Raw genomic sequence first — 12,734 nt, 5'->3', positions numbered from 1 at the left:
AACTTCTTGCGTATATACCTTTATCACTTGATTTTACTCCATTCCAATTCACTGTAACCAAACTGAGGCTAGACGAAATAATAGTCTGGTGCCATGCGCATTGACTGTAAGCATCCATTACTGTTATTGGCAACAGGAGCACGACCAAGATGGTGATAGCGTCATAAAGGTCTGTACGAGGAACAGTACCGGATTCATTGTACCATATAACGTTTAAAGATAGAAACAAACCATGAACCAATTTAAGCATTATGAAAAGTGGAAATTATTATAGATGGAGAGTGGCATTTACAATGCAGTAGGGGATAGAGTCACTGTATTTTCTTCAAACCCCCAAAGGGACGTTCCGGAGCCGTACCCCTTTCTCAAATAAGCGGGGCCGTAGAATTGAGCTAACCCACGGCAGGTACCAGCTGATCATCATCCACTCGTGTCATATCCTGTGTGTCACCCCTTCCAAAATAATAATTTTTTTCTTTTTACTGTACATCTCTTCAAAAAAAAAATACCACCATTTTGTAATTGGGTAATCAGTCAGCACACTTGCTCAAGAAAATACAGTCAGCCATGTGACCATGCTGGATCGAGTTTCTAAGACTATGTTGATTTCCGATAAGAGGTTGAAAAGCTTCCCAGTCTCTAAAAAAAAAGGTACCAGGAAAAGAAGAAAAAACTCTGTTTACTGGTGATGGCGCTGTTTGCTAAATAGTGTTCAATTTGTATTTGTTAGTCTGCAGAATGAAACACGTGGGGAGGGATGGGGTGGGGATGGAAATAAAGTTCTATAAAAACTTCTTTCAACCTACACGGCTGAGAGAATGAGTTGTGCACCTCACCCTGCTTTGAAGCATCGCGGTCTTAAAAATGAGAGAAATGTCCTTATACTAGTAACCCAGCCCATAGCTGACAACTCTTCCCGAATCTGCAGGTCCCTCATCTATAAATGAACAAGTTTGGAAATCTCTCTGACTAGAAAATTTTCCTTTGTTATGTTGAATATAATAATAAACATCTCCCCGATCGTGAACATAATTCCCCTGATTGCAAGATGTAAATGGTGACAGCTCTACTAGCCAAGGGAATGGCTCAGGCCTATTTGACCATAGGTCAAGTAGATCATAGATGACCATTTTCACTCTTCGTTGGCCCCGCACCCATCCAAAGCCAATTGCGTGTTACAGTTTTAAGTTTGCCTGATCATAGTTATTGAATCATGGCCACTTTTTATTGGCACGATACGGGAGTGGATAATTTCCTCAATTCCCCTGAGGCACTATGACGAGGTCTCCACTGTAGCAGCGACCTTGAACCTGGTGCTTAAAGGCACTGGACACTATTGGTAATTACTCAAAATAATGGTTAGCATAAAAAACTTAATTGGTAACAAGCAATGGAGAGCTATTGATAGTATAAAACATTGTGAGAAACAGCTCCCTTTGAAGTTACGTAATTTTTGAGAAAGAAGTAATTTCTCACTTAAATATTGAATAGAATTCGAGACCTCAGCTGAGGTCTCGAACTCAAGGCATCTGAAAGCACACAACTTGTGCGACAAGGGTGTTTTTTAGTCCTCTTGCAACTTCAAGACAATTGAGTTCAAACTTTCACAGGTTTGTTTCTTCATCATAATGCGTATGTTGAGGTACACCACACCAAGTGAGACGACCGGTCTTTGGCAATTGCCAAAGATGTCCACCGTGCCTTTAACCATGACGGGGTTGCCCTTACAGCGCACCATCCGGCCCCTGTAAAATTACCCCCTACACGAACCCCTCCGGCCCCCGGTTGGAAGCCCAGGTCAGAGGTGTCCAAATAAAGTTATTACCTAATAAAAGTTCAAATTAAGCGAGAAGAAATCTGACACGTTTTGTTGAAACTTGGTGTTTGTTAAACTAGCCGTAACTAGATAAGGATATCCAATTTCTTGGATCAGTTGTTATGTGGAATTCCGTTGAGAGTGCGCAATGTGTGTTTGTTTCGCCATGCAAAATGCCCAACAGTAATCATTTCCGTACAAAACATGCTCTCCTGCCATTGTATTTCAATTTTTGGTGTGGTTCTGATTTCCCCTATGCCCGGGGATTAATGCCTAAAAGGTGGAGAGGGGGTGGGGGACCCCATTGCATTGCAGTCGAGGTATAATAATCGTATGCCAGATATTGATTTTATACTGCAGGAAGAAACTTGCTTATGTGATAAAAAGTTAGAAACTTGCTTATGTTACTCTTTCCTAGTGATTGGTAAACCTATTTTTTATACTTAACAGGCCCGATACTCCACAGAGGCAACGAGGGATGTTGTCTTCATGTCCTTTGGTCATTGCCTTGGTGTATTTGAAATGCGCCACTAGAAATTCACATTTTCCTCATAGAGTGCCCTCCTTTACCTAGGAGAAAATGCCTTGGTGCCCTTGCCCTATTAAAAAAACGCATGCAGGCCTGCTGAATATTACCACACGATATCCAAAATAGAAATTTGGTTTGGGTTTTCACTTCTTGATTAATATGCATTTTTAGCTTCACGAAACAACGCCGTCGGGTTTGATAAGTTGTTCAACACCTTGTCTGTGCACAAGCCTCAAAATCTTGTTCTGTAATTGCCAACAAATGTTGGAACAATCTTGTTCAACATCTGTCCGGAAATTTTAATTAGTGCCTTTTCTGTAACAATACGTCATCAGCAGAGTGAAAGGACGCCACCCATCGTCCCGATCATCACCAGTGCACGGCTTGCGCTCCGTATAAGCCTACAATGATTAATACTCCCCACCAAAAAAGTAATAAAAAAAATAAAAAGATTACAAGGTTTGGTGTAAAGGCATGCGACACTATTGGTAATTACTCCCCCAAAATTGTAACAAGCAATGGAGAGCTGTTGGTATAATGGTATACGAAACGGCTCACTGTAAAATAACGTAGTTTTTGAGAAAGAGTTGCAACAAGAGTGTTTTCTTTCATTATCTTCTTGCAACTTCGATTACCAATTTAGCCTAAAAAATTATTTGACGCATATGTTGGGATTTACCAAGTGAGAATTTTGGTCTTTGACAATTACCAAAGGTGTCCAGTGTGCCTTTGAGGCCTTGGTATGTTCATGTAAAATACTTGACAAAGGTTAACAACATTCTTCAAGTGATATTCATTCTTATCTTGCTCACCTGTCTCTTTCTTATAATTGAACGAATCATCGCCACGTAGTAGTGCGGTAGCGGAACTGATATCATATTAATGCGTGTCAAGTGTGATCTAAATGGTCACTTCCTCCCAGACTCCATTCTAACCGATGACATCAGAGACTGCCAAAGTATATTCAATCGTGGATATAAAAAAAAAAGAGTCACAACTATGGGCCCTTTTCGAATCCACGGCTTCCGCTTTGGATTCAGCTTCAGGCTCCGTTCTCTCGTCTGAAGCCCTGAGCACGTACGCAAAGCACGCGCAATAAAATTGTAAAAATAACCACGGGGCCAAGCTAGCTTGAGCCGAATCTAGAGCCGAAGCCGTGGTTTCGAAAAGAGCCTATGTTGCCAAAGTGACTTATTTTGAACGCACGTGATTGGTACAGTGGCACAATAACCAATCTGGGCACAATTCCATAGAACTGTTTAAGCTGGAAAGAAGCTAAGCACAACAAAATTATGCTTACCATAATAAGGTTACGAGCTGAAATACCATGCCACATGCACAACCTGTGACAGGTTTCATGCAGGCTTATTAAAATGTTTGCTTAGCAGAAAGATGTTAAGCATACAATTCTGTGAAATTGGGCCCAGGTGCAGGCCTGATACTTCACGGAGGCAACGAATGCGATTGCCCTCTCGCCCCTGGTCATTGCCTTGGTGCCCTGAAAATCATGCTTCAGTAGAAAATATTTTACAATTTCCTCATTGTGTGCCTTTGTGCCATTACCGTTTCAAACACGAAGCATATACAGGCCTGACTTCGTATGTATTATTTGTCTTGTCTATCCTATATGTGACAGTATTCCGACCCAACCCACCAACTGCATTTCTTCCCTTCCTGTTTCAGAAAGTTTCCCGTCTATCCTGGGTCTACCACTGATAACACCGGCCATCCTGGACGATGTCCTCTTCAAGTGCGCATTCCGCGGGGTGGATTCCAGCCAGAGATCATTGAAGGGGTATACCGTCTCCTGGTACAAGGTAATGCAGAAATAGTCTGACATGAAGCGGCCAGGGTTTGGCCCTGTATCCGGCTGCCGAACAACGCGATGAAAAAAAACCTCATTTTGCAATAACTTTCTGAAATAGATATCGCAGGGTTTGGGTTTGGGAGTAATCAACTCTACTACACATTTTTTGTTAGACAGTGCATATTGTTATCATAAATCACACCCGGATGCCGAACAACGCGATGAAAAAAACCTCATTTGCAATAACTTTCTCAGATTGATATCGCAGGGTTTTGGGTTTTGGGTTTTGGAGTAATCAAAACTTCTCTAATTTCAATTCTTTTTAGCTTGACAGTGCATACTATCATGGTTTATAACGATTACATCCGGCTCGGCTCCGAACAACGCGGTGAAAAACATCATTTAGCAATAACTTCCTCAGATAAATGGTGACCGGTTTTGGTTTTGGATTAATCAACTCTTCTCTTATTTCACATTTGTAGCTATACATATTATTATCAATGGACCACACACGCAATTTTTAGATTAAAATCTCCTTTTTGATGACAATTGTTCTACCTTCTTGTGTGGTCTTAAAGTAAAAGTTAAGGAAACGGAAGTATTTAAGAGGTGTGTCCAGATATCAATGAGTTCGAAATGTTTCTTTGCAACTTTGCATTTAAAGCCAAAGTAATCTTGAACATAAAGTGCAGGTATAGTTATACGTTTGGTAATCACGCTTTAAAGGGAAGGTACACGTTTGGTAATTACTCAAAACAAATATTAAACTGACTTGGTAGCGAGTATTGGAGAGCTGTTGATAGTATAAAACATTGTGAGAGACGGCTCCCTCGCATAGATTTTGAGAAAGATGTAATTTCTCACTAAAATAATAAAAGACTCTAGCCAGAAGTCTTTTATTCCTATCTGAAAGCACACAAATTCATCCAACCATGGTGTTTTTTTCTCTCATCATTTTCTCGCAACTTCGATGACCAATTATTTAGCTCAAATTTTCACAGGCTTGTTATTTTATGCTTATGTTGGGATACACCAAGTGAGAAGACTGGTCTTTGACAATTACCAAACGTGTACCTTCCCTTTAAGATAATGGCAATACAGTAAACAACAGCTTTCGGTAGTATCCAACTTTTTGAGAATCATTTCACTTCGGAGTAATGCTTGGTCATGGACAAAGATACCAGTTTCCATCATCCCCAAAAGTTGAATCTGAGAAGCGTTTCTGTCAGAAAGTAATGATTCTCAGATTGTGTCATTCCAATTGCGAAGTATTTCCTACTTGAACAACTGCTCTGGGCTTTTGTCGATATCTGAAAAACCCTACCACTTTTTGAAATTCAATTTTCACAGTTACTTTTATGTTATATCTACATTTAGGAATAAAACAATCGAACAATCAATAACCAAAGAAATGTATATATAGGCCCTTATACGTTCCCTTTACCAGAGTGTTGAAAAGATTGTGTAGCTATAAACAAAAAGGTGTTAACTGTTGCATTGATCTGTATGTTTTAAACCGTAGAAAGGCTACGTTTGAAAATGTATTAATCAGCCTAATAGCAAATACTGTAAATATATACAGTATGGAGTTCTTTGCTCGGCAAACAGTAAGATTGAGGCACACTCAAACAAACACCATTTTGGATATCAGGTCAAAAGTTCATCTTTTGGTTGCTTTTTAGTAAAACTCATGAGGTTTCTTTTGGAATGATTTTAACCAGGCAGATGGCACTGGATCGTATCAGAAAGTGGCATCCGAAGACACTTTTCAGAATTTCGTCTTCATCAACCCAAGAGATTACCTACGCATGGGAGATAAGGTACGGTATAATAATGGTGACAGAGTTGTGTGAATTGTTACTGTAACTCTCATTTAAAAGGCAATGCACACTATTAGTAATTACTCGAAAGAGTTGTTAACATAAAAACTTACTATGTAAAGAGCTATTGATAGTCTTAATCTTAGTTAGAAACGGTCCCCTCTGAAGTAACGTAGTTTTTGAGAATATTAGGCATCTGAAAGCGCACACATTTTTTGGGCAACAAGGGTGCTTTCTTTCTCTTTTCTCTTGAAGTTTTGATTCGGACACTGGGATGATCACAACATCTAAGGAAGATGTGGATATTAATCTATTCAAAAAATTCCATATATTTAAATATAACTTGTATTGGGAATGAATCTGTTTTTTCCTTTTCACGGGTCAAGATTTCACGATTCTTTTTATTTGTTTGTAGATAATTTGTTCAGTTCAAGCTTTCTTCAATGAAACAAGAGAACTGAAAAGTCCAGCAATAGAAAGTGATCCTTATGAAGCGACGATCAAGGTAAGTTGAGTATAAAATTAGTGATAATTGCACCTTGGTGTTCTCTCTCTCGCATACTTTGAAGCTCCTGCTAGAATGAGGTTCATTGATCAAAAGTGGTCTTCAAAGTATTTGATTGGCAAAAAAAAAAAAATCGTTTACCAAGTAAAACGTAAATTTTGTTTCCCCCTTTTTTTCTTTTTTTTTTCTTTTTTTAATGTGTACGAATTTTTCAAGTAAGGTCAAGGATCTTTTGATAATCACATGCAAATGCCATTAAAGGAACACGTTGCCTTGGATCGGTCGAGCTGGTCTTTGAAAAGCGTTTGTAACCGTTTTTTTAGAAAATGCATATGGGCAGAAAGATGTTGTAAAAGTAGAATACAATGATCCACACAAACATGCCTCGAAATTGCATGGTTTTTGTTTTACCTCGTCGACTAACACGGTCGGCCATTTATGGGAGTCAAACTGTTGACTCCCATAAATGGCCGACCGTGTTAGTTCGCACAGTAAAAGGAAAACCACGCAATTTCGAGGCAAACTTGTGTGGATCATTGTATTCTACTTTTAAAACATATTTCCAACCATATGCATTTTATAAAAAATGGTTACAAACGCTTTTTATAGACCAACTCGTCCGATCCAAGGCAACGTGTTTCTTTAACAACCTTTTGATAACATCTCCTTTAACGTCATCTTCTCGTTTTTTCTCAAGGTAACTCCGAGTAGTTTAGAGATCTTGGAGAACGGTCAACCTCATTTTCTCATCTTCGAGAGTACGATGCCCATTACGTGTGGTCAGAAAGACTCGGTGTGTTCGATTAGAGTCGCGCTTACCACTATCAATAACGGTAGGTTGAAATCCGTGGTCCTTTCCCTGTGATTGGAACAACTGTAATCGTAATGCAATTAGTGTAATAATTCACTCTAAAAACGTCCGGGTCGATTTCGATCTGGGATTTGTTTTTGAATTTTTTATTTGGAGTGAAAATGTATGGTAGAAATGCGGTTGTAATTGCTGGTGGTAAAATCAAATACATTAATCAGGATGACTTGTTCAGTTGCAATTTTTTTCACGAAACCAAATGTTTGTCTGCTATTTTATTGTCTAGTTATTTAAAGGCAGTGGACACTATGTGTAATTGTCAAAGACTAGCCTTCACTGTTGGTGTATCTCAACATAATCATAACATAACAAACCTGTGAAAGTTTGAGCTCAATCGGTCTTCGAACTTGCGAGATAATAATAAAGAAAAAACACCATTGTCACACGAAGTTGTGTGCGTTTAGATGGTTGATTTCGAGACCTCAAGTTCTAAATCTGAGGTCTCGAAATCAATTTTTTGGAAAATTACGTCTTTCTCTAAAACTATGGCACTTCAGAGGGAGCCGTTTCTGACAATGCTTTATACTATCAACCTCTCCCCATTACTCGTCACCAAGTAAGGTTTTATGCCAATAGTTATTTTGAGTAATTACCAATAGTGTCCACTGCCTTTAAAGAAGAGCATTTGAATTGCTCATTCCCCAGGAAAGTCGATAATAATATTCTCTGTCATTCTGTTTAGACGTTCATCTTGGTCCAGATATCGTTCTATCCGAGTGTTTTGTTGATTTCCGTTCCCGTGTGTGTCTGGAACCCCGGTGCCGGCGGGCCTCAGTCCTCGTCACTGCCGTCACGGACTTCACCCAGGACGGCAGGCGAAGCAGCGTCATCGTCACGGGGGCTGTCACAAGTTCGGACCCTTTCTGGAATGGGTTCGATCCGGAAGATGTAGAGGTGAAGATATTTTTTTCTTAAAATTACATATTACCTTCCGGACTCCATCGCACGGCCACGACCCTGCCGGTTTAAACGGCCAGAACTCTTTTCCCCCTTATTTTTATTTTTATTTAACTTAATTATTTAGACAATACTATAATTATAACCTGCAGAGGCCGTCTTGCACGGAAAGGCAGTAAAAAAGAATCTGCCATCAAAAAGATGTGCACTCTCGGACCCTGCTTATTTAAAAGACTAAAACTTTGCGTTGTCAATGCTGGACTCTGTTAAACTCCCGGGCAGAACTAACCTATACTCCGGGTCCCCAGTGGGGGCCTGCTGGGTCAGACTGACTCGTAAACTGGTCCAAAGTGAGATTTTAACTTGGGTTCTGCGTAACTTTGATCCGTTTGTGGGTCATTCTGACACAGATTCCTGGTCATATTGACACAGGAATTGGCTATGACCCAAAGGAGAACCGGGTCAGGTCAAGGCTGACCAGGAAGTCTTTAAAGTATGTCTTAATATTTGCATCCGGAACATGAGCAATCAATTTATTTCTGCCCTTTATCGTTGCACTTGCGTTCACCTTTCCTGTGTATAGCTGTTGTGACATTCGGTTAAAGGCAGTGGACACTATTGGTAATTACTCAAAATAATTATTAACATTATAACCTTTCTTGGTGACGAGTAATGGGGAGAGGTTGATAGTATAAAACATTGTGAGAAACGGCTCCCTCTGAAGTGCCATAGTTTTCGAGAAAGAAGTAATTTCCACGAATTTGATTTCGAGACCTCAGATTTAGAACGTGAGGTCTCGAAATCAACCATCTAAACGCACACAACTTCGTGTGACAAGGGTGTTTTTTCTTTCATCATTATCTCGCAACTTCGATGACCGATTGAGCTCAAATTTTCACAGGTTAGTTATTTTATGCAAATGTTGAGATACACCAACTGTGAAGGCTAGTCCTTGACAATTACCAATAGTGTCCACTGCCTTTAAGTGTTGAAGGGACACGTTGCCTTAGATCGGGCGAGTTGGTCCATGAAAAACATTTGAAACCGTGTGTTGTGAAATGCAAATATTGTGGTTAGAAAAAGTAGAATATAATGATTAATACAAACTGCCTCGACTGTTTACCTTTTATACGTCGTGAACTAACACAACACCCATTTCGTGAACAAAACGGCCGACCGTGTTAGTTTGCAAAGCCATTTCATTTACGACTCGTAATACGTACACTATTCCTTTCAGGTTTTGCTGTAAATTTCAAATAGTTAACATAACTTTCCCTTTCTCTTTGACTTCCAAGGTCACGGTTGAAGATGGAATCACTGCACAGTGCTACGCCTTCACAGAACCACATTTTATCACCTTCGATAGAAAGTGAGTTGACGTCATGCTCCCACGTGACAAAGCAGTTCATATGTTAATCCAGACAAGCAGTTCATGTGTTTAATCCGTTCCCAGTAAACCAAAACAACGTTGGAAGAATTTCTCTTATGCAAAATAATATTATTTCATGTGGCTATTGAATTTGTCTATCGTTTCTCCTCTCAATAGGGGTGAACATTTCACTCTCTTGTCCGAGTGGGGGAGTTTCGCTTTTTTGAGAGTGAAAGTCTATTTCAATATTTTTAGTGAAATTGGAACGAACTTAACTCTAAATCGAGTTGAAAGTACCCATCTTTCACTCTAAAAACCAATTGTCCGCCAAAGGCTCTGTGCAAGTGGTATGGCGGACAAAACGACTGGTGTTTCACTCCTGAAGGATAGAGAACGTGCGCAAATCACTCAATATTTTGTTTTAATATCTGTATATTTATCTTTTGCAGAAAGTATGACTTTTACAAAACAGGGACGTATGTCTTGATGAAAAGTGTCGTAAGAGAGTTCGAGGTAAATAAGAGATAGTTTAACAATCTTGAATTGGTGCGACCAACTTCTATAACTTCAATGCGATAAATTCTATCGAATCTGTGTAGACGTAATTTGTGTGTTAAATGGTAACAGGTATTGGTAATATAGGAACGTCTGGTGCCAAACGACACATAGGGAGGATGGATGCAGTTACAAGAGGAAAATTGTTAACGTGAACGTCAGAAAGTTTTGTTGTAAAAGTCTAACGTTTTTAGCATACGTTACCATTTCTCACGTCAGGTACGTGCGTGCGTGCAGCCTCCATAGGTGAGCATGCAATAAGCCCAAAGTGTTGACGTCACCTAGAAACTACACAATTTTCTGACGTTCACGTTCACGTTTTTGCTCGCGTGAAGTGCAGCTAAACCTCTCAATTCTTGGAAGTGTCGCATGTGCCATTTTTTGCCTTCGAGCTTGACTCTGCCAGTGTCGAAACCTCAGGCCACTAACTTATTTGTTGCAAACTTCAATTATCATGGGATAGTTGGGATATCCTAGCTATGAGCTGACAAGTGTACGATTTGGTTTTCATTTCATTTCATTTTATTTGCCAGCAAACATAACAAAACACATCAAAGGTTTACAAGAACAAGCAATACAATGGTATTAAAGAACAAGGTTAAGGACACTGACTAATTATTAATGTCAGTATGTGCTTTGCAGGTTTTATGTTACTGTGGTTTGCGTACGGGGTCTTTTGAAAAATTAATGTGATTGGTGAAAACAATGATTAATCAATCCATTTATTCCTGTTTATAGGTTCATAACAGAATTTGGAACTGCGGCGGTGCAGTGGAGCAAGTTTCTTGTAGCTGTGGGTTTGTTGCTAGGGAAGACAATGACGTCATATCTGTTGATATGTGTGATGGTGACGTATTTGAGACGACAGCAGAGGTCAAGATACGAAGTCCGTTACCCCTTTCGGATGGGGTCAAAATAAAAGAGGCGCGAAATGGTTCAAAGATCACGGTGAGATCACATGACCGAGCACTGGTCATGTCTTGTCAGTATTTTATATATTTTTTTAAAATAGTTTGGGTTCGAACAAAGACATTACTAGAGATGGATCTGAACAAACGACCTCTTACAATAAAGTACTGGCGCTTTACCAATTGAGCTATCTAACCCTTTGTTGGCGGTTTCCCTATTAATCACAATATTTGTTGGGTGCCAATCAGAAGCCATAAACCGTTAACTGCCGTGTAGCCAGGGATCACACCCACGTTTACCTGTAAAGCGGCAGCCTGGGGATCACCAAGGGATTTCTTTTTATTATGACTTCATATTTTTTTTTATGCATTCAGAAGCTCTGGTTTTAACTACGATTGCCAACAAACAAGGAGATAATAGTTGTTATTTTTAATAAAATTGTATGCATCAGTCCTATGGCACCGTTTTACTACCGTATCCAATGGGTTGACTCACAAAGACATCAGGTTTTACCATAAAAGAAAAAGAAATACAACCATAGTATTTACATTATTATTATTACATTATGTTAGACATTCTATAAGTGTTGCTTTTGGTTTTCAGTTATTCGACCGCCAGACGTCTTTATAGTGTAACCACAAAGAAATTCAGAAATTCATGAAGTCCATTGGTCTTTTGATGTTTCTCATCTCGACATGCATGCTGTGTCGAAGCATCAGAGAAAGCGCGCCATCATGCTGTGCGCCATTCTGCCAAATATTTGACTTTGTGACCTGTCTAGTTGATGTCCACTTAACTTAATAATGCACATGGTAACATTAGAAATTGGGCCAAATAAAGAAAACTATCTGGGCTGTGTTTTGGCGAGGTGGGTTTTTAAAATGTTAAAATAATTATTTCTACCCTTTACAGATCCACTTTCCATCAGGTGCGTTCGTACGGGCTGATATCGCAGACTGGGGGATGAGCATAACTGTGCAAGCGCCCTCTGTTGATTTTAACCACACGGTCGGTTTGTGTGGGACGTTTGACGGGAATGCGGACAACGAGTTCCACAATATTAGAGGAGAAACGATGAATATAGCCATGAAACACAAGCAGGCAAATGAGTTTGTTGAACAGTGGAGGTAAGGAAAGTTACTGTCGTTGTTGAGTAAGTTTTAACTTCGAACTGAAGTTTGTTTTTAACTTTTTTCAGGTGTCAGCAGTACACAGACAGTTTTCAGTTGTAAACATGTACTGATTTAGCAGACGACAAAATGGCAGACCAAACTAAAAATAGTGGTTGTGTTTGAATGTTGACGTGCGGTCGTGCAAATAACATTTTGAAATAATTTGTCGCAATTAAATAACAGCTCCATTATGATGTAGTAGGAAAGCAAATGGAATTAACTTGTGCTTTTTTGTAATGAACCCTTTCACACATTACATGTGTGTGGCAGAAGTGCTTGGGTTTGTAGCCAGTTGCGCCGTCAATGGCGCATAGTGACAGTCGTCAGGTTGTGTCATGCCATCCCATAGTCGCAGTGTCGCATACTCCCATACTTGTGTACTATTTGTGTGTTGCCGGTGTATTGTCACATCGTGCCGTCACATTGTTGCGTCGTGCCGTCACATTGTTGCGGCCTCAAATAATTGCTTTGCTTATTTTGGGTTTCA

The 12,734-nt window shown here is 39.6% G+C and overlaps 1 protein-coding gene across 1 annotated transcript in view; it reads left to right on the top strand.

Annotated features, from left to right (window-relative positions):
- LOC139940159 (von Willebrand factor D and EGF domain-containing protein-like) overlaps positions 1-12,734 on the top strand; it is an 82,890-nt gene that overhangs the window by 46,234 nt on the left and 23,922 nt on the right. The window contains exons 5-13 of the mRNA XM_071936448.1: positions 4,029-4,162; positions 5,874-5,972; positions 6,388-6,477; positions 7,175-7,310; positions 8,028-8,239; positions 9,538-9,611; positions 10,061-10,124; positions 10,905-11,114; positions 11,988-12,202. Coding sequence (XP_071792549.1) covers positions 4,029-4,162; positions 5,874-5,972; positions 6,388-6,477; positions 7,175-7,310; positions 8,028-8,239; positions 9,538-9,611; positions 10,061-10,124; positions 10,905-11,114; positions 11,988-12,202 — 1,234 coding nt within the window. The remainder of the gene's footprint in view (positions 1-4,028; positions 4,163-5,873; positions 5,973-6,387; positions 6,478-7,174; positions 7,311-8,027; positions 8,240-9,537; positions 9,612-10,060; positions 10,125-10,904; positions 11,115-11,987; positions 12,203-12,734) is intronic.

Source organism: Asterias amurensis, chromosome 7 (assembly GCF_032118995.1).
Source record: "Asterias amurensis chromosome 7, ASM3211899v1".
NCBI classification, from domain to species: domain Eukaryota; kingdom Metazoa; phylum Echinodermata; class Asteroidea; order Forcipulatida; family Asteriidae; genus Asterias; species Asterias amurensis.
The sequence above is the reverse complement of the archived record's forward strand: the minus strand, read 5'-3'. Positions and strand labels throughout refer to the sequence as shown.